The sequence below is a fragment of the Apteryx mantelli genome, chromosome 18 (assembly GCF_036417845.1).
Source record: "Apteryx mantelli isolate bAptMan1 chromosome 18, bAptMan1.hap1, whole genome shotgun sequence".
NCBI classification, from domain to species: Eukaryota; Metazoa; Chordata; class Aves; order Apterygiformes; family Apterygidae; genus Apteryx; species Apteryx mantelli.
Window position 1 is genome coordinate 4,684,703 of NC_089995.1, and position 22,158 is coordinate 4,706,860.

General features: G+C 39.9%; 1 protein-coding gene across 1 annotated transcript in view; it reads left to right on the forward strand.

The window, feature by feature from the left end:
- TRPC4AP (transient receptor potential cation channel subfamily C member 4 associated protein) overlaps positions 1-22,158 on the forward strand; it is a 35,655-nt gene that overhangs the window by 10,830 nt on the left and 2,667 nt on the right. Inside the window, exons 4-16 of the mRNA XM_067307963.1 lie at positions 2,312-2,369; positions 3,526-3,581; positions 5,146-5,274; positions 6,213-6,414; positions 8,358-8,546; positions 10,174-10,316; positions 13,973-14,104; positions 14,759-14,817; positions 17,246-17,347; positions 19,186-19,269; positions 19,608-19,698; positions 20,054-20,194; positions 21,937-22,045. Of these exons, the coding sequence (XP_067164064.1) occupies positions 2,312-2,369; positions 3,526-3,581; positions 5,146-5,274; positions 6,213-6,414; positions 8,358-8,546; positions 10,174-10,316; positions 13,973-14,104; positions 14,759-14,817; positions 17,246-17,347; positions 19,186-19,269; positions 19,608-19,698; positions 20,054-20,194; positions 21,937-22,045 (1,495 nt within the window). The remainder of the gene's footprint in view (positions 1-2,311; positions 2,370-3,525; positions 3,582-5,145; positions 5,275-6,212; positions 6,415-8,357; positions 8,547-10,173; positions 10,317-13,972; positions 14,105-14,758; positions 14,818-17,245; positions 17,348-19,185; positions 19,270-19,607; positions 19,699-20,053; positions 20,195-21,936; positions 22,046-22,158) is intronic.

The window sequence follows — 22,158 nt, forward strand, 5'->3', positions numbered from 1 at the left end:
CTTAGTATGTCTTTATTTCAATAAAACTTGTATGTAGAGCACGTTGTTTTGAAATGAACACTGATTTAGTTGCTGGTATCCTGTTAATTGAGGACAAAATCTTCAGCTACTCAAGCAATTTAGAACATGCTTAAAATAATACGTTTTATTTCTAAACGGAAATAGTGATGCTTCCTGTGGAAGTGCTTTTCCCATAAGAATGCACAGAAAATTACTTTGTTTCATATTTAAATAAGTGGGTGGGGTTTTTTATTTAATTTTTTCAGGTTAGAGACTATTAAGGTGACATGAGAAACAAAGCAAGCTGTTTTCTCCCAAGCTTTTGAAATATCAGATATCCCTGTTCTTAATTACCTGGTGCTATAGCCAGAGATTTGGATGATACAAGTGGCTTTGATCTGATTAAAGGCAGTGGTAGAACTTAATTTCGGGACAGTATTTAAGTCAGTGCTATGTGTTTTCAAAAATCCTACTCTAGGACTGGGAAAGCAAGTAGTCTGATCTACTAGTTCTGTATATGCCACCTACTGATTCCATGTTGCAGTATTTCAAGCTGTGAAGCAGTAGTAATTTGAAGGACAGTGAATTTGCAGTGTACTACTTACGCTATAATGTACAATAGTATATTCTTTAAAATATTTTCGGATTCAGACAGCCTTTACATCAAGGAAGAACAAAAGCAGGTTGGGTGTTCTCCATTTATACGGTTACATATAAAATATTGCCTGACAGTACAAATGCATGATCTGGTACATGAACCGCATGGACTTTGATCACACATGCTGACCCATTCCAAGAAATAAGATCCGTTAACTCCATTTCTGCTCCTTCTGGATAAGTGGGACACCCACTTTCCTGTTCTTTTTCTACCTTTGGACTTGTGCACCTCTTGCAGCATTACCGTTGCGGTTTTGGTAGGATGGGTGAAGAAAGCCATCTGCTAGGAATGTCTTACACCACTGCAGTCCAGTCTCTGGGAATATGTGTGAGAAGCATGAATACCAGTTCTGCAAGTATAAGGTGATAAATGGTTATAGCATTGACCAAGAAAAATGTATACCAAGTGGTTATTTAAAAGGTGTGCTCCATGGCAGAGCGGAAGACATCCTTGCAGCTACTGCCACCCTTAAAAGCCAGACTTGTTCCAGTAGGTGTCTTCCCTAGGGAAAGTGCAGATGGCCTACATCCAGAGTGCATGTATGTATTCTGGGTGTGTATCTCAGGTACCTAGTCCTGAGGTATGCATTCTCCTCCTAAAACTTAAACCATTAATATGAGCACTACACTAGTGCTGCAGTCATTTTGCTCTACCCTGCTGATTTTACAAATACTATAGCATTATTGAAAAATGTATCTTTATCTTTCAAGTTGCCCATTCTGTGCATTTGACAGCATTTAAAATATAAGCAGTGTCTTCAGTATTATATATGTTTTCCTCGTGTCTGTGTGGGTCATTCGTTAAAAGAAGGGTAAAGCTAAGCTGGGAAAGAATATGGAAAACTAGGTGTGAAATGTGGTTATATTGTTAGTTGGCATGATCTGGAAGTGGCTGAGTACACTGTTTTAACTATTTTCAGTTGAATTTTAAACTAGGGTCTTTTTCTAATACTTCTTCTAGAACAATCAGTTCCTTCTAGTGGCTAGCTACCACTTTTAACTAGGTAGGAACACTACCCTGGGTGGATGTAATGGTATAGGCTAGAACAAGTAAAGATCAGTTCTAAATCTATGGGAAGAGTAGCCCTAGGTTGGGGAGGCTGACTGCTATATTTCTTAAAAAGAAATGAGATAACACTTCACATAGCTATAAATGTATATACAAGTATATATGTAATGTGCATGTACACAAACACTGTTTTGCCCTTTGTTGGTGAGATTAAAATCTGGAGCAACTAAGTTCTGTTATACCTGGACCTGAAATATGTTTTGAAGTCCGGCAAGGTTTAGGGAGAGTTTGCCAAAGTTTACGTATCTTTGCAGATTATTGCTGAGGATTCACAAGCTTGGGAGATGTGATAGTCATCTTTGATGTTGTCTAGGCACACGTGAAATTATATTCTCTGCAGACTCAAGTTCTTAAAAACTTGCCAGTGGAGAGTGTTGGATGCAAATGTTATGCTTTCTCCTGGGTAAATACAATTGTTTTTTATCAGTGGAATTTTACACCAGTGGATGTTGATTGTAGAGCTTCCATGATTTATCTCGGTGATTTCAGCAAAGATTGGACTAAGGTTGGATTTTTCACTGTCACGTTAAAAGATTATTAATATCACACTGATTCTTCCCTTAATTCTTTATCTTGTTATTACAGCTTTTAGTGGAGATTCTCATGAGACCAACTCTTATTACACAGAAAAAGAAACAGAAAAGTAAGTGAATAGATATTTTACCTTTTTTCACTCTTGTCTTGTGTTGTTCTTCAGACAGGAATTATTCTATTTTTCTGTTATTTTTTTCTGTCTATACCAGCAATTTCCTGTTTTTAAGCAAATCATTGGTTTCTTTATTTTCTGCAGTACTGATTCATCACGGAATTTAGGATAGTCACCCATTACAAAGTGCAGTTCAGGAATCTTCATGCTCTCAACATAATGTGTTTTTCTCAGTGCAGTAAATCTACAGTCACTAGAAACTTCTGTTGTTACTGAGGCTATAGCTACTATTAACAACTATGAACAATAAGCCATGAAACACTGTTAATGTAATAGAAGTTGTGGAGATTGTGAAACAATAAAAAGTATGCTGTCTTCCTGAGCTAGTCATAGTGATTAGTAATATCCAAAATGTTACAAGGAAAACTTGCTAATGGGGAGCATTTGCTTCAGCGCAGCTTTCCTTCTGGAACAGCTTTGGTTTAGTGTTTTCATTTCTCTTCTATGTGATTCTGCTGGTTGCCTACAACCCTTATGCGGAAGGGAAATGTTATGGTACACTCTGTGCCCTTCAGGTGGGTAACTTGAAAGGTAAAGTAACTTGAATTTAGGCTAGAGGCATCTGTTGTATGTTCTGTCTGTACTGAAATTGCATTTTAAATTTGAAAATCCTGGAGTAAATCATGATGAAAGCTTTTCCATCAATTCCTGATGCTGCCTGGAGAAAACTGCGTGGACTAAAGACATTTATTTTTCCATGTTCAGTAATTGGATCTAATGTCTCCCACAGCAGCTTCTCATATTGAAAAGCTTTTTGAGTTGATCAGTGATTTTTTTTTTTTCCCCTAAAATACTGTTTACACCTTTATCTTTTTCTTTTGCGTATGACTAAGAAGCGCCTTAGACCACAAGTACATCTCTGCCTGCAGTTCTAGGCGGTTGTGATAGAGGTGCTTTTGGAAGAAAACATGTGAACAGGGCAGGTATAGAGTGATTCTTCCTCTGGTTTTTATCCTTTAAGGTATCTGCAGATGTGATCTGAGCTAGCAGCCTGAAATTCTCACTGATTTTGTAGCTATTTATGTCACTAACGTGGATGTTAGTTTTCTTGGCCGCTTATGGCTAATGGATGTCTGTTTTTTTTCCTTTGCAGTAAGCGATGACCTCATCAAAGACTGTTTAAGCATACTGTACAACACGTGCATATGTGTAAGTACAACTGCTGTGGAAAAGTGTTTTTCTGCTTGACCAGCACAACTGCTGGTCAGTTTTATGTGTGCCAATTGATAAGATAACATAGGTTCTTTTAAGCATAGTTTAAACTTACTCTGAAACTGCATTAAAATTCCTTCGGTTAAATACAGAACCACTCTGTATTCTGCGGTGTTGCACAAATCATTTGTGTTTTTAAGGCATATTGTCAAGCTTAAATAATTCTGCCCTTTGTTTGGCTCTTTGCATATCTAAGTTCCCACAGGAAAGCCATTTAAGGTTTTGTTTTATTGAAACTTAATTGAAGTGGGAATGTATGCCCACAGTCTACCCCAAGCTGCAGCCCTGCCTGGCTTGTTCAATAATGGTGCTGGCAAAGTGTTTTAAATTTCATCCCCCGAATACTTCATGTGCTGAATATCAGTTCAGTAATCAGTTGGTGGCAGGTCAGTGCTGAGGAAAGGTTCTGGGCTGAAGGCCTCTTGAGAGAGCTCACCTTTGAGATTCTGAAGCTGAAAGTACATGCCGCAGATTATGCATACAAAGAGCAACCTCTAGGCTGTTTACTTAATCATACAGTTTATTATGTCATTACCAGGGAGCTTTGTTTAACAACAACAACAAAAAGTAATTACTGGCTTGGAGCTGTTTCAAAAAATCAACCTTATCTTGAGTGTTTGAGTGTTAATAGATCATGTTCTCAGTAATAAGTATCCATATATGGATGGGAAGGATAAGAGATGGAACACTTTTACTTGACTTCTTCAGTGTTTTTTTTTATTGTTGTTTTGTAAACTAGAGGCAATGCAAATTTTGACTAGTATAATATGTTAATAAACAAGTTCGCAATTTATGGGCTGGTTGTTTGACTTAAATCACTTCAGAAATAGTGCTCTCATTCAAAAGAGATATGTTCAGGATTACAGAAATATTCTGTATCCACATTAACTGTTCTTATGCTTGTATTTGAATATTCAGGAAAGATCTAAGTTCAACTACTGCTCTGTGAGCATGGGTAAAAAGTTAGTCATATGATAGACAACTTTGCAAGCAGGTACAATTAATTCTAGAAGGGACTGCCTAAGCTCTCAGCGGAGATCAGAGCATGAAAGGTGGCCCTGCTATCATGACTTTGACTTTAAGGTTCATTACTGACGTAAATTAAGGCCAGCACTTGATTCTGGTTGCTCGGACACTGCCCAGCTGAGAGCAGTGCTAATAGTTTAAGAGGAATCTGGAGACTGAATTTAACTTCCATAAAATGGAGCTGGTCATAATTTGTATGAGAAACAAGAAGCAAGCTTCCCTGACATGTTTCCAGGCATGCAGTGTTTACTTTTTTCAGGCAAGTAAACAACTCTGCACTGAGATGAAGCCTCATACTGGTGCCTGTTGCTCCTGCAAGCCTCATGTTAACTTCAAACAGGGATTGGAGTTAGTTTTTGTCACTATAAAGACCATGTTTCCTGGTCTCAGGAATAGCTCATTAGATAACACATCATCTGTAAAACTGTCCTGCACGTCTTCTGTGTGTGTATGTGTGATTCTTGCTTCTTTCTAGACGGAAGGAGTCACAAGGCGATTGGCAGAAAGAAATGACTTTGTGTTGTTCCTGTTTACACTGATGACAAACAAAAAGACATTCCTACAAACTGCAACGCTCATTGAAGATATCCTGGGAGTTAAAAAGGTTTGAGACTGGTTTCTTAAATTTATTTGTATGGCTTTTTCAGGCCAGTGGAAGAAATACAGAAATATCTTGAAGAGATGGTGAAAATAATGCTCTGAGCTAGCATTCTTGCTTCTTGTGGCTTGTTTGAAACTTTGCTTTTTAGGTGGATCAGTAACTTTAATCACAGTTCAGACACTTGATGTTGTATGCTGTAAGCTGAGGGCAACAGGGCATTTAGGTCTTCTGCACAAACTACATTTTTGAACTTGCACTGAAATGTTTGTCAGGCTGTCAAATACCCTGTCATTACAGCTTAGTGTCCTGAAGTGCAAATAAAGTATTAGAGGTGCAACCATGGGAAAACCAGGGATTAAATGCATCTATGTGTGCTCTGTGAGAGGATTGGGGTCCTGTAATTTGTTTTGTAGAGTAAAGTTGAGGTAAGAAATAAGTTTAGTTTATCTGAACATAAGCCTTTTTGCTGAAAACTGGCTTCAACATCTTTTTAATATTTTTGGATGAAAATTGTTGCGTGAAAAAAATCCAGGAGTCTGCTCTGATCTCTGTAAGCTTTAAAGAGAATACAGACAGAAGTGGAAAGCAAAACAATGAAACTTCATAATACCTGAATGCAATTAGTCTGTTGATTTTTTTTAAAAAAGTCCCCCAAAATTTACTTAAATACAGAGTCCTTAAAAAGTCTTTAAAAGATGGATTTCTATACATCTTAAGATGATAAATATAAGTGACATCAACTGTAAATTTGCAGATGTTTTCAGACTCTTCAACTGTCATTGCCTGTTTACTTTTCTCCTGCTAACACTGAAATAGCACACAGATCTCGCCAGGGAAGAGCTGTAGCTAAAACCCTCTGGCTTTCTGCGTGTGTGGATGTTTTCTCTTATTGAGCATTATGTGTGATTTACTCAAACAGTAGACTATGTTGCCTCCACCAGGAAATGATACAACTGGATGATATTCCCAATCTTTCGAGCCTTGTGTCCAGTTTTGATCAGCAGCAGCTCGCGAACTTCTGCAGGATCCTTGCTGTCACAATTTCTGAACTTGACACAGGAAGCGATGACAAGCACACACTTCTTGCCAAAAATGCACAGCAGAAAAAAAACTTGGGTCCTTCTCGAGCTGAAATTAATCAAGGTAACTGTTACATTGAACAAATGGAGAAGAATGAAAACAGTCTGTAAAACTTCATTCTCTTCTCTCAACCTCATATCTGTGCTGTGTGTTTCTAGAGGATACTGGAAGCATTTTGCCTTATGATGCATGTGTCTTTATTCAGTTTCCTTGAACAATTTCCTAGAAACTGTTTTTCCCGTTAATGAAACTTGCTTGGTAGCCTTCAGTTTCACATGCTGTCAGTACTGAACTAAAACTGCATGCAGCATGGTTACTGTCCGGGTGGTTCCTTCTGTGATTTTTATCTGGCATTGTCATGAGCAGGATGTCGGTCTTTATCAACAAGGAAGAGTGTTTAATGTTAGTCATATTGCCTACCCTTGCCACACCAGTGTATGGAAGTCAGTCATCTTATTTTATACATATTGTTGGCTGGAGAGTTAGCCTTGGAAATCTGTGGGTCTAATCTAAACTTTAACTTTGGGCACAGTACAGATTTTCTTATTTTGCCAAGTGCTTCTTGGATACAACAGTCTTAAGTTTGTACCATCAAAGGTAGAATCTGCTGGTTTCAGCTTTTATGAAGCTCAAAAGCCTTTTGAGCTTTGGAGTCAAAGCTGAGTAGGAGCTTTGTTTCAGCATCTAGACAGTTACGTAGGCCGTGGTCAAGCGGTTTCAGAAAGTGCAAGAAAGGTATTTGGAGCTTTCTTGTGCGTCTTATGACGGTCATACTGCCACATTCTGCATTAGCCATGAACAGTAAAGCTCTATTTGTAACAGGTGTCATCTGTAGATCATCCAGTGGGAGATGGATAGCATAGTACAGCAGGCAAACTCTGGGAAACTTTAAAGCAGGGAGTGTACTGATTTCTGTCCTGTGATCACAAGAGCTTGCTTGCAAGGAGCAATGGGGTATGTAGGTGCAGGTACAAAGTTTAAATTAAATTAGTTGAACTGAATAAGCTTGGATCCTGCAGAGCTGAACTTAGCCAACCAAATATTTTATCATTTTTTTGTTTGCACAATCAGAGACTATAGCTCAGACTATAAAACATATTGCATTTCAAAACATTTACCAGGTTGCATATGCTAATTGAGATGATACCAGTGGCAGAATTGCAAGTCTTTCACAGAGCATTCCTGGCTAAATTCTTTGTCTTTTTACTGTACGTATAAGTGTGAAGACTTAACCATGAATCTGTAATAAACAGCTCTAGTAATGAAGTCATTCTGTGAAAACCTTAGGCCAAAATGCAGCTCCTAGTGCCTTCCCACCCCCGCAAGATTTTGCAGACTAGTGACCTCTGTCCTTGAACTGTTCTGTCTTAGTGTGCGGTTCCATGACAATTAAAGCCTTCTAACTTGGAGCTGCTGTGATCTGTTCCCCAGCTGTTTTGCTCTGTGATGAGCTAGTTAAGGAAACTAATACTTAAAAGAAGCTAACAGCTTTTGGCCCTGTTGCTGAAGTGAGCTAGTTTAGTTTGCTATGAGACAAACATCTCTGAGGTAAAATTAAGGAGGTGGCATCCCACGGAGAGGAAGGGAGAGATGGAGCTGCCCCTTCCAAAGGTTGCTACTTATTTCTACCAGCTTAATTTTCAGTCAGATCAATTCCTTGATCTGACTCACCGTGGGCTGGAAAACAGCAGGCCAGCAAAGGGGAATCAACCATAAATAAGTAGCTACAGTAGGACAGTGCTATTTTTGTTCCAGTGTCAATCCAACGTAGACCAGTTTAGTGTTGACTGAATGATGCCTAGAGCATATACTCTGTGTTCCAGTCTTTGCTGGGGTGAGTGGACTGACTTCTTCAGTCTCTGGATCTTTTAAACCAGAAGGAAATTGCTTCTATGTACCGTTCTCTGCTACTAATACAGAGGTTTTTGGCACCTTGTAGTATAGAGGATTTGATGACTGTTATGTTGGCGATCTTATGTCATAATAAAACTATTTCTCTTTTTCAGCTACACTTTTGAATATTCCAGGCTTCATTGAGCGATTATGCAAACTGGCAACACGAAAGGTGTCTGAAACAACGGGCACTTCCAGCTTCCTCCAGGAGCTGGAAGAATGGTACACGTGGCTGGACAATGCTCTTGTACTTGATGCACTCATGAGAGTGGCAAATGAAGAGGCAGAGCAGAGCAGCACAGGTATCTGGCTTCCGTTCTTCTAGCCACCATTAACTAATCCTTATTTTACTTCTTCAGTATCTACCATGTTTTGCTTTTCCTTCTTCCTCATATTGATCCCTTCTCTTGCACAAACGGCTGACATACCAGCATTTAGGTCTGACTCCTGCTTTATTTTTGTATAACACTGATTAATTTTCACAAGCTAAAGTTAACAAAAGAGAAAGAAATGTCCCAGGGCAACCATGCTCTTTTCACACCTAAATAACACTTACTGTAATGCTATACGTCCTCAGAACTAGTCTTCGGGACAGAGAAGAAAACAGACGTGTGAGGTAAGTTACTTTACCAACATTGTCCCTAAAACTTAGGGTGGTGGAATTAGTTTCATATACTTCATGCCAAACAAGTGGTCCTTTCTTTAAAAAGGAAGGTAATTACAGCAAAGTAAAGTAAGCTAATTGGGAAAAATATATTGCTCCATAGGTGTGTATGGAAGTGTTGGTACAGCCTTAGGAAGATGCTTTGAACTGAACAGTTGGTTTGGGTTTTTTTTCACCCGTCAGTGTTACAAAGATGTAATGTCTGCCTTATTTAACCCAAAATACTCTGTAACAGAATGAGAATTACCCCAAAATTTTGACATCTAAATCTTTGCTTCTGTGCTCCTTTAGAAAACCTTCCTCATTATTCAGCTTTATCAGTTGTGTAGCAATTAATTATTGAAAGTTAGTAGAAACTGGAAAACACATAGTAATTTGAAACAGAATTCACAAGAGCTCTCTCAGAGGTGGAATATACTTGGTCACCACTCGACCCACAACATCAGTTACCAGGCAAATGTACCGATTACTTTCCCAGAATACTGTCTCAGTCTCCAGTGGCTTGTGGTTTAGGGATTTCTGAGTCAAAGGTGGCATCTGTTTTTAGTCTTTGATGTCTTTTTTCTGTTGTTTTGTTTTGTTTCATGTGCGCACCTAGTTACTGGTTTTTCACATGGGTTCGAAATGCATTCACGCTATACTGTGCCAAGGCATTTCACAGCTTAGGTACTGTGTAAAGAGCTAACTCCCTTTTTTGAACTGCAACCCACAAGTTTCACTAAGCCCTGTTTACTTTCTGTCAGTCATGATTTCTGTCACGTTTTCTTCTTGCAGTCATGGCATGCTGTATCCTATTTCTGCCCTTAACAATATAATTCTAGAATAGAGCTAAGAAAATTATTTAACTGTGGCCTAAGTACACTGGTATTGAGTGGTGAAATGGAAGCAGGGTAATAGTAAATGCTTCTGATAAACCCACCCCTGTTTTTACTACCTTTTCTACCATGCCCTTTCTGGTACAGTAGTCTCTTAATTCATGTAGATAATCCTACTTATTTCATGTAGGAGATGACATTTAGCTTATTGTGGAAAAATTAATTAGTTAAAATCAAATTTTATCTAACTAAACTTCCAGCTATGTTTTTCCTCTTCTCTTGCATTTAACTTAAATTGGTTATTTGTTGTATGCTGCTAGTTTTTATTGAGAAGAGGATTCAGTTGGATGCTCTGGGCCTACATCTGCACTGTTTGAATGTAAAAGTAACTGTAACAAATCCTTTCCTGTTGAAACTGTCTTGGGCTCACATCTTTGCCATCTTTTTCAGAGTCTTCGGATGAAAGTGGATTGGCCAACACCTCAACACGAACACAGCTTCCGCAGTCCATGAAGATCATGCATGAGATTATGTATAAGCTGGAAGTGTTGTATGTTCTCTGTGTGTTACTCATGGGGAGACAAAGAAATCAGGTGAGCATTTGTAAATGGTCACACATGCATAAGTTGCTGTCTTTTTAAACCTAGGTGCTCATTAGTTAGGTCATAGATGCAGGAACATGAAGAGCAAAACTCAAGGCATAAAGCTGGGCAAATCCTATCATTGCAGCGATGCGCAAACAAACAGACAGTGTTTTGTTGCTCAGAACCAGAATGAGCTATTGGGTCGGGCTTGTCACAAGCCGTGCTGAGCAGTGTGGGGGTGGTGTTCAGTCTTTGCAGAGCTGCCTCTCTAGTGCAAGATGGATGCAGAATAACAAAGGCAGGCCCTAAGCTGATGCATATGTTAAAGCAGCCATAACCTGCCCTGATCTGCAGCAGCAAGATCCAGGAAGCATCTTCTACCTGCATGTAAGGAAGCATGTGGATGTACCTGGGTGCTACCGGAGCTGCCTGCTGGGGCATTCTTCCTCCTCCCTGTGCACTGGTGACCCTGCTTGGACAGGCGGAGGGAATGCCCAGCATGTAATTATAGCTACCAGAAAGCGGATCTGCTGGGAGGACTATTATTTTGCATTGTATTAAGTCAGATAATTCATCCCTGCCTGATTTCACCACAAGAATGCAGTTTTATAGATGCTGCAGAAACTGCTTCCAACTTGCACTCATGCCACTGCCGCCTATTTAGGGAGCTGGCAATGCTAGCTTTGGTATCTCTGTGGCTCAATTTTAGCATATTATCATCAAATGTGACAAAGTAGCAAATATGCTATAGAAATAGCTAGCTTTGAAGCTAACTTCTTTTATTTGCTAGGAAAAAAACTCCTTGTTCTTCCCCTGCCGTTCCTGCCCCCATGCAAAGAGGGAAACTGTTTGTCATAGAGTAAAGCTGGCAGGCAGGAAACTTCTTTTCTGGAGCTGATTTGGGACTGGAAGTGCATTTTGCAAGATTTAAGTTTCTTAAGTCCAACTGCTTTGTGTCAAGAGCCAAGTCCTTTTGTAAAAACCACTGCCTTTGTTTGAAACCCATGATATATCCAACATTACTTAATCTACATAGAGCTTTCAAGAAATTGTCTGATGGATGTAAATCATGCCACTTTTTGAGAGAAAGTCGGATTAAGAACTAGAACTGAGATGTTCTCCTTCAGGAATAAATCGTTTTATGTGGAAAGTTCCAGTAAGCAGGAAACAGCAGTGTCTGCCTTAGCACTCTAACTGGCAAGCATTTCAGCTACATGATGGTATCTCTATTCCATGAGGAGCTAAAAGTGCTGGCTCTGTGACATCAGTCTTCCAGTTTAGGCAGCCAAAGGTCTTACTAGTTTGATACTGGAATAATTTTGAATAGAATTTCTACAGGACGTCACAACCGTCCGTATTCAGTCCACTGCCTCATGATAAACAACATAATGGTCTGGCACTTGCTTGAAGCATGATGCAACTTCTTAACAAACGGAACCTGTTCCTGAATGTTTACTCTAAATCCTTGGTTTCAACTTGACTGCTGGCTAACTTGCAAAGATTGAAAACTGTGTTAGCAGTGACTCGGCTCCTACCTGCTGCCACATCGAGGATGATCGCACCCTTGGGAACAAGTGATGTTTCACCAGGGATCTTTTCCTTTGCTTCCCTCTCATTATGGTCACACCCCAAACTACTCCTCTCATATATGTTTGTCTAGGCTGACTTATATTTTCCTGTTGTGGTGAAAGACAATCAATTGTTTTACTTGCTCCTGCTATAGGGAGCCAAACCGCACATAGTAGAAGGACACATAATAGCTTTAGTAGTGAGAACGCAATAGAGCAACTCATGTGAAGCTGGGCAGCAACAGGGAAAAGTCAAAGGTGTTCGAAGGACTGTTGGAATGAGTTGGGGGTCTGGGAGGGAGCATGATCCAAAAACAATGACTCTGACTCAGGAACTCTCTCATGCAGTGGTCAGGTGAGAGCTTCGCGTTCAGCAAACTAAAGGTAGACTGAATGCATTTCAAATTAGGGACACGTCATTTGGGACAAGCAGGTTATGTTCTGTGTGGAAAGCAGATTCCCGAGTTAAAACAATGAGCACGGAGAGCTGCTTTCGTGAGGGATCCAGAGCACTCGCAGGCAGCTCGCACGCCTGGCTTCATCCTGTTGTGCTTGTGCCCCACTGGCCGCCAAGGGATGGAGACTACAGGGAGTGCTTTGTTCAGACAAATCCCCGAGAGCGGTTTCTGTTGGAGGCTTGTGCCTGGGTCAGAGTATCTGAGAGCCTTTTAAAGTAAGGGAACGCAGAAGACTCCCAAGTTTTGCAGTCTGTCAGGGTAGCATGAGGGAGGTGGGAAGGAGCTGCATGCTGCCTCAAACTTGATGCTCGCAGAGCTGCTGAGCAGTGGGAGTGTGATTTACATATCAGTGGAAAGTTAGTGGCTGCAGGTGAGGAATTCGAAACACTACCAGCTATGCTGCTAACAAGAGTGAAAAAGAAAACCTGTAAAATAGCGTTGGCTTAAATGCTTTCAATTGGCTCAAGTATTTGAGGAAATGGAGCAAAATGGAGCGCTCAGCATTAAAATACTGTTAGTTATAATTCACTGCAGGGACAGTTTAGGTTGGTGTTTAGATGACCTGATTTTTAAGGGATGTTCCTCTTCCTGCTTTGGGCACTTTTATTATTTCTGTGCCTGTTTAAAAAAAAAAAACAAACAAAAAAACCCAAACACCACACCATAGAGATATTAAATATAACCCATAACTAACACATTCAGCAAACTGCTCCAATGGATTGTTTACTGAATCTAGAGGGAGCTTGTCAGTGCAGGGACAAAGCCTGTTGTTGTGCTTTCCCAGTCATGCGTGATTTTCTACACTATTACATCTCAAGGGATACTGCTTGTCATAGGACTCTAACTGGTGAGGGTCTCCATTTGTATTTCTCCTATTCCTCACCTTTCAGAGTGCTTACATCAAAAGTAGCGATGCTTGGGCTGAAGGCATTTAATGGCAATTCACATCAAAAGCATTAAGTTTTTTACCCGAGTTACTCTGTAGCCTGTTTCAAATATGTTAGTGTTCTGTGTCCTTGCCTTGGTGGACAGACTGACGCACCTGAGTATCTTAGCATTTTCTTTTCTTCTTAGCATACTCCGGAGAAGTTTGACTTTCTGTTAACCTGCAGAAGCAGTGATTGAACCGTAGTTTGACTGTGTTACTGCTGAACTCTGCTCAGAACTCCTGCCCGAGGTCACTTGAACGGAAATACTATCGATATTGTATGTTGTCTTCAAAGGGCTACCTTAGCATTAGCTGCATGAGCTAGAAAGGCAAAGTATGCTCAGTAGATGACTGGCAGCGGAATGTTAACAGTTTTTGTGATGCACAGAAATTGAGTATGGATGTATTTTCAATGTGTTATAAATGATCTTCCGATGTTGCAAGCTGCTTCGAGGCACAGCATTTAATTCAAGTGTTGGCTAAGAGCTTTCTACAAAAAAACAGTCTGTTTCCTATCCTTGTCCACCAAATGGAAACTATTCTAATGACACACCATGCTTAGTATGCATGTTAACATAAACATATGCTGTTTGATAAAGAATTTACTCTTTCCGTTGTCAGAAAATTACATAATTATACCCATCTGTTTTCCAGACTATGTTATATCTGTATTTGAGGCTGCAACAAATGAGAACTTCTCTTCTTTTCTAGGTTCATAAAATGATAGCAGAGTTCAAGCTGATTCCTGGCCTCAATAATTTGTTTGACAAACTGATCTGGAGGAAGCATTCAGCATCAGCCCTTGTTCTGCATGGGCATAATCAAAATTGTGACTGTAGCCCAGTGAGTAACTTTATTAATTCTATATGGAATCTTGATCTCATTTATAATACAATTCTGAGAAACTGCACTGAGTAACTGAATGTCTGGATCATAAATACAGTGAGACATGGTAGGATTCAGTGTTTTGTTTTTATGCTGCAAGCTGTGTTCACTGAAGTCTTTATCTTTGGTTCACTCTAGTTTATTTATGGGAAACTTAGCCTCTCTTCTCTCTCCCAGTTTCAGAACTGGGAAAGGGGTTATTTCTGTAATCCCTGAAGGCCAAAGGGAGAGAAACGGAACTTAAAGAAATGATAGGTAAGGGGTCTAGCAAAGAGGGCCAGAAAAAAAACAGATTGCAATCAGGTTTTTCAAACCTAGATATAAAACATTATTCTAAACTGATCAGTGTAGGGATGAGCTTTTTGCCTTTGCAGTGAGAACAATCATTTATTGACTATCATATGCACAGGTTTGCATGCGGGCTCCACTTCAATTTTATTTATGGAAGCCTGCAAAGTGCAGCCTTCTGCATTTATGCAAGTCACTTGCTCTGCTGTGCAAATGGGTTTGATTTGGAGAGGTTTCCAATTCAGCTGTTTCATGTCTGCTAGGTAACTGAAGAGGTCCAAAAATCCTAAAGCAAATTTCAGCCTCTTTCTTCTCTCTTTTTAGGACATCACTTTAAAAATACAGTTCCTGAGGCTTCTTCAGAGCTTTAGTGATCATCATGAGTGAGTATGAAAAACTTGGTAGACTGTGGCTCAGCAATAACGTTTGCCCAACTGCAGTTACAACAGGTGTCCTAGGCACAGTGCAGGCTCTGTGTGAATGGAAAGTTGTCCTACCCTTGAAACTCCGTTCAGATGTTCACATGCCTTTGAGCTGCTGCTATGAATAGACTCAGGATATGCTCACCAGTGAGCGTATTTTAAGTATGCCTCTTGATGATTAAAACTAGCCCATTTTGCCTCGTGTTGAAATGAACTGAAGCTTTCATGTGATCAGTTACCACTTTTTGGCTGAAGAAATAAGGAAGTGGCTTTCATGATGCCGTTCATCTGTTCCTTGATAAGTGGTAGCGAGGCAATGTGTTCACAGGGTAACTTTTCTCCTGCGTGCAAGCTCAGGTTTAATTCAAAGTGGAACAAGTATAAAAAGGCTGTTGGAAGATCAGGGGGAAAGACAGCATATCTCTGCAGAGGCTATCAGTGCTCTTTTGCCCTTGCACAAAGGCTGGGAAGAATGATTGCTGCTTAAATATCAGCAATGGAGAAGACACGATTTAACTGAAGAAAAATGTTAGAACAATTATCTGTAAGCTCGTCATCAGGAAGTTAGGTTGGAAACTGGAAGAAAGTTTCTATTTCCCTTCAGAAGGCATATTTCTGAAGCTTGATTCTTCTGGAGCAGCTGGAGGGTGATGCAGTTTGTTTTTTTTTTTTATTGTTTTTTGTTTTTTAATGCACTTATTCAAGAAGCGCACTTTCAGTGCTGATCCAGATATGCTTGTTTGCTCCAGTCTTACCTGCAGAATCACATCTTCCATTGTGTCAGTGTCGTGCCACTCTAATTTAACCCTTCAAGTTCTTATAAATCTCATTTGAGGCATATTGCACTAAATTTGCATCTTAACCATCTTGATGCCTTCACTTCTTGTCTAGCTGGTCATATTTACAGCCAGGGCTGATACTTCTGTGTGGGTTTTATCTAGTACTATTAAACTTCTTGTATCTTAGTATTAGAAGTGTCAGCCAGTTTAATTGGGAAAAAAAGTTTTAAGTATGGGGAACTGCTGGATGTATTTTAAACATAAAGGGAAGATTGACATATTGCGATTCCTCCATGCAAGATGTTGTTTGTCCAGGAATCACTCCAGGTTTTCCAATAAAATCTCTTAAGATACGATTCTTATTTAAGTGGCTGCTACAAAGATTTCAGGCTTGTTTAAACAAAAAACAGCTTTCAGCTGTAACATTTGAGCAAATGGAATGTGTGGAATCTGGTTAGGTTTTTTTAAACAAATAATTACATAAACTCTCTGCGAAATCACAGATCAGTTGAGTGAGCTGAGGACAGGATGAAAACAAGTGCTTGTATTCCAATATTGACTTCAGTAAAACTATGAATAAACCCAACCTGCAGAACTGTTTATGTGTGGAGAGAGAGGTTATATTTTCATTACAGAAACCTGTTGATCCAGATCAAAAGAAGCTTCACATGACAGCCTCAGTGAGCACTAATCTGGAAGATAGTGTTTGAAGCAAGAAGGCATATGAAGGAAGCTTCCCTTCCCCATCACCTTTCTGGTCTAATAGTTTATCTTCTCTGTAGTTACTATGTTTTCATGAACAGGTTCTCTTCCCACACCCACACCCAGGTATCACATCATTCTTTATGGTTTCCTGAAAATAAATCTTTGCTGTCTGATTCTGAGCAGGTTGAAGCAGGAGGACTTTGGGGAGCATGCTGGAGTTGGTGGGGGGGTTGTGGCAAAAGGAGACTCTGGAGTACACTTCTACTTTGTCTAACCTGCTCTGCCTCTGACCGCTGGGGGGTTCTTTTATTTGACAGATAATCCAGTTGGATTTCATTATGAAAAATTTAGTATTCAATAAGGCATTTTATTTGAATTTTTTATATCTAGGTTTTTATATCCATCCCTGTTTTCTTTTCTGCATTTCATGAAGTCTTTAAATATTTCCAGGGTAACCAGTTCAATCACGGTAATAAAATACCAAGAAGATTGAGTATTTTGTTTGTTTTTTACAGTTTCAGATTCCTGCCCTCTACGTGAGGTTAATTACTGATAAATAGCATAGTCACTTTATGGCAGAGAAAAACTGTAGGAAGCTGTGAGGAGTCTGCTATTTAAGTCTGTTGAAAATCAGCAAACTATTGCTGAGGTTTGTAAAAACTAGTGCCATCTGGAAGCAAATATTTACAAAACAAACCCTAAGATCCTGACCAGATCAGCAAAGGATAGGTATCATGAAGCTAGTTAGTGTTGAGACTTGCATTTGGCAAATTTCAGAGGAGGCTTTCAAAACTGCAGCTAGCTGTGTGGTGTGGTGTTACTCTACATGGGATTGCACATATGTCTGTCTCTTTAACGGTTTCATCATCTCTCTTCCCCCCTACTCCCCAACTATCTTCTTTTAGGAACAAGTATCTGCTTTTAAACAGCCAAGAACTCAATGAACTGAGTGCAATCTCCCATAAAGCCAATATCCCGGAAGTTGATGCAGTTGTTAACACGGACAGGTAAGTAGGGGTAGAGGTCCTAGGCCAGCAGCTTCTAGCATTTTGCAAGCACTTACGTTGGCGGTTTGATGTCACCTGTTTTGTCTGAAGTCCTACAGAGCACCACACTTGCTTTAGTTTCAGTGATGTGTTCCAGCAGGGAGTATCTGTTTGCATGGTGTTGGTGGTTGTTAGCAACTTTAAAGTGTAAGGCCCTTTAAAAACAAATGCAACCTAAAGTGGGGATTTTGAGTTTGTGGCCCAGACTTCCATATGATGTGCTAGGTCTGCCTGTTTGTCTGGCCTGTCTCCCTGCTGGCTTTGCAGAAAGAGCTGGGATCCCTCTAATGCGTGAATTGCTGCTGCTGATAAATATTGGACTTGAGGTTCAGGAGCAGTCTGTGTGCATAATGTCCATTTCTAGTCTGCATAAACAGATTTAAGTGTGTCTGCTCAAAGCTTTTATTTTAAGAGCAGCTAATAACTAGAATAAGCTAAATTAGATTAACATGTTAAACCACTTAGAGAATTCCCAGCGTTTTACTTGGCTATCTATTGGGTTAACAATTTTGATTTAATTTAATATACAATTCTGATGCAAAAACCTCACAAAGTGAAACATTTGCAGAATTTAGTGGTCAAAATACTTCCAGAGTATCAGTAGGGACTTGGATTGCACAAAGCAGATTTACCTTGCTTCAAAAGGGAATCCTCTAAGAGGATTTCCAGATTATAATTATCATCATCATAATCTGCCTAACTGGTAAGAAGCAGTATCAGTGTCACTCAGATCCCTTCCTCCTAAGCACAGGTACCTTTCTGTCTTTGTTCAAAAAGGAATAAATATTTGGGGAGGGGGAGAAATTTGGCCTGTGATGAGTGCACTGAAAGGAAGTGGCACAAGGATGTAAACAGCTTTTTCCCATCCTGCAAAGTTTCTCAGCTTTCTTGAGTCTTAGCAAAAACAGACTATCATGCTGAAAGCATTCCGCTTTCCACAAGGGCTCGGTCAGCTGGTTATTGACTGCTCAGCAAAGGCGCTGATACAGTATGCGGGCAGGAACCTGGATCGATCAGCTGAATACACATGCTGTTTTTCTTGGAGTAGAAAAGTGCCACTTTGAAGCATCTTATCCTACCGCTGCAGAGTGGCTTGCATAGCCAGACAGGCAGCACCACTCGGTTTCTGCCATAAACTCGGTTTCTTTTCCAACCTTAGCATTTCATTTACGTAGCCCCTTTCTTGATACATGAGGTTAAGGCAGTGTTTCTGCACGTGCTTCCAGTGGATAGATAACTCTACTGAGGTGCTATTATATACAGGTAATATCGCAGTCCTAGAGCCTCTATAATTTTGTTAGGACAAACAGAGAAAGGCTACCTAATCCAGAAGATGCAAGGTGCTAGGTTTCCATCCTCTGATCTGCTGCCTACTAAACAGAATTTAGACCTTCCTTTACATTTGTGGAGAGGGAAAAAGGCATGTTTTTCTTTCAACCCTGAGCTCAGATTGATATCTGACATTTTTTAATCACTTAATTTTTACAAATTGCATTTGTATTTTTGAAATCATTAGTATTTTGAAAGAAAAGCAATGGTCTTCTCTTGGATTTATTTGGAAGCCATTCATTTGGAAGGGTTTTCACAAATTTACCAAAGGTAGTTAGGAGACCTCTCACACTGGTAGAACTAGTTAAAAAAAAAAAGAAAAAAAAAAGTTAATGCATCTTCTTGCTGTATAGCTAGTACTGGGCTGTAGGTCACTAGAAGTTCTGGAGAGAAGACTGGATTCAGCGTTCTACAAAGTACAGTGCTTGTCAGCCCTTCTACTCATACTGTAATTTTTTTGCATGCTTTAGGAGTCTTGTCTGTGATGGGAAAAGAGGTTTGTTAACCAGACTGCTTCAGGTCATGAAGAAGGAACCAGCTGAATCGTCCTTCAGGTAGGCTTCGCTTGCACTTCAGCATATTGTTTTGAGGTGCTGGAAAAGCAGTTTTCGCAGGGCTTGCAGCAGTTGAAAATGCTTAAAATCATAAGGTGCAAGAAGATTTTTGTTGCATTTGGCTGCGGTGACAATGCAGGTGAGGGAGAAGGCCAAAGCGTGCATTGGACCTTATATCCAATACAGTCACTGACTTTCTGTGGGAACAATAGGTCTCTCTCCAGCTTCACATTGGAATGAAACTGATGAGGAAACTTAGTTTAAATTCTGGTTATGATTAAAAATTCTTCCCCTTGCTCCAATATTGAAACTAAAACCTCATTTCTTCTGCTTCTCAGGTTTTGGCAAGCAAGGGCAGTTGAAAGTTTTCTGCGAGGCACCACCTCCTATGCAGACCAGATGTTCCTGCTAAAGAGAGGACTCCTGGAGGTAAGAAGTACATGTTAAGCTTAATCTGTAACATATCTCCATAATAATCAAGAAGGGCATTTAATAAAGAATTCAGAGGGTAAAAATGGAGTGGCTAAATATTTGCTATAGTAATAGGGCAATTTTTGTAATGTTGAAAAGTGTTTGAGTTCTGCTTGTGGCACCTAGACATGGGGTGGCCTATTCTATTAAATTAGCTTTCCACTGATGCAGACTATAGAAGACTCAGCTGAATGGTTGTCTATAATCCTGCCCTATAAGAACTAACCCTGGAGATAAATGTTTGAAGTAGTGATTAAATCAGACTGGTGGCTTGGCTAAACTGTGACAATAACATGTTTTCTTCCCATGCCAGCATATTCTCTACTGCATTGTTGATAGTGAGTGCAAATCGCGGGATGTGCTGCAGAGTTACTTTGACCTTCTGGGAGAACTGATGAAATTCAATATTGATGCATTCAAGAGGTTCAACAAGTACATCAACACGGATGAGAAGGTAAATATTTGTAAAAGCTGTCCCCAGTAGGTCTAATTACACCCTCGTATAACCAGTTGTAGCAGTGGGAAACTCAGGTTCGTTTGCTACTTTCAGTGTGACTGTTGAGTTTAGTGCACAGTAAACACAGAGCACTGACCTGCCAAAGTCTCTTCGTAAGTACGTAAGTTGCTGACTTTTCCTCTGCGTACGCTCGTATTTTCGGAAGTGTTCCCAGCTGTTCTGAGTCAGCGAGTTCTGAGTTGTTCAGAAAACGTTGCTCCATTGCGTGATCAGGCAGATCGAAGGTCAGAGCTCAGAGACCGTAGAACAGTTCCTGTGATGTCACTGGGTTTTGGTTTAAGCTGGTTGTTGTGGACATTGATACAGCCTATCCAATAAGTCTTTCACGGTCGCTTGTAAAGAAAATTCTTAATGGAAGACAAATCTTAATGTAGGTGATTTAAAATACTCATTATTATTTGTTAATGCTAAAAGGTATGTCTTTGCTTTGGTATTATTTAAACTTACAGGCATATTTTAAAAGTCATGGCTGATACAATTCCTTATAAAACACTTAATTTTATATATAGATCAAGAATGGACAGCTCTCTATGCGTAAGTGGTTTCATGTTTTTATGCACTTCTGTGTATATAATCTTAGCTGGTGATTAGGTTTTGAATGGCCTCCTACTCTTGCTTATGATACTAAAAACTTTTCTAGTTGCTGCTAAATCTGGCAGACATTGGAGAATAGAAGCAGAGAAGTATTTCCAAGAAGGGTGTATTTAGTATCAGGTTGTTCTCTGGTAACTGAACTGACAAATTTTAGAGAATCTACTTCTAGAGAATATACATTACATGTGCTTCCTATTTATTGGTCTGTAACTTTTTCTTAATTCTCATTCTTTATGTCTCACTGTATGCCTTCCTAGCGCTAACTGCTGTTCAAAATAAGTGTAGGAAAAGTTGGACCTGGAGGAACTACAGAGCCCAACAATCCTGCTTATCTCCCTCTTTCAAAACAAATAGCCTGTAAAATCTTGGTCTCATTGAAGTGATGGGGGCTGCTTCATAACAGATTTTAGTAGCACCAGGCATCCTTTGGTCAGCTCTTGCTGCCAGTATTGGCTTGGCTTGGGCGAGGCAGGTCGGGAGCATATCTCTCCTTTTATTCTTGTTAGGGTTAAAGCAAGTTACTTAAGAGTGAGTGTATCCACTCCTTGCTCTTCGGCTGACTGGGCCTTGATACCTGTTCCACTTTCACGTGAGCTGTTGTAGTGCGCACACTTACTGAAGAGTGAAAAGGCACACTGCCTAAGTGTTCAGGCTGAAAGTGGCTGGTAAGGAAACGACCGTATGGGTTTTGGCATTCAGAACCTAGCTTCTGTCTTATCCGTGTTTCTAAAGGGAAGGGGAAGTTGTCTGCATTTGCGAAGCTTTATTTTGATGATGTGCACTCCTGGGCGCTTGTGAGATGGTTTCTCCCGTAACCTTTAAGAACTGTACTCTTTCAATCTTGAAAGTTCAGTTCTGGAGTGCTGTTGTTATTGTCCTATTCACCAAGCCTTATTTATTGCTCTGCCTGCTGAGGTTCAGTAGCCTGTTCCCTTGTTCCAACAGAGTAATTGGTTTAGTGCACCTCTTAGTCATAACACACGCTTAAAAGAGTATGAATTGCTGTTCTGTCAGGCTTCATCTGTTAGTGCTCATGCAGGATACTTTGGGGGCAAATGCAACATTAAAAAAGTATTTCTTTTTAGTTCCAGACATTTTTGAATCAGATCAACAGTTCATTGGTTGACTCAAATATGTTGGTTCGCTGCATTACGTTGTCCCTGGACCGATTTGAGAATCAGTCTGATGCTAAAGGTAAAGAATAAGAAGTGTTGTTTGTGTTTGGTAGTGATAGTGGTTATTTTAAGCCTGGGCTTTGAAAATGTTGGTTGGAGACAGAGAAATACCCCCTGTATGTTTGTTCCTAT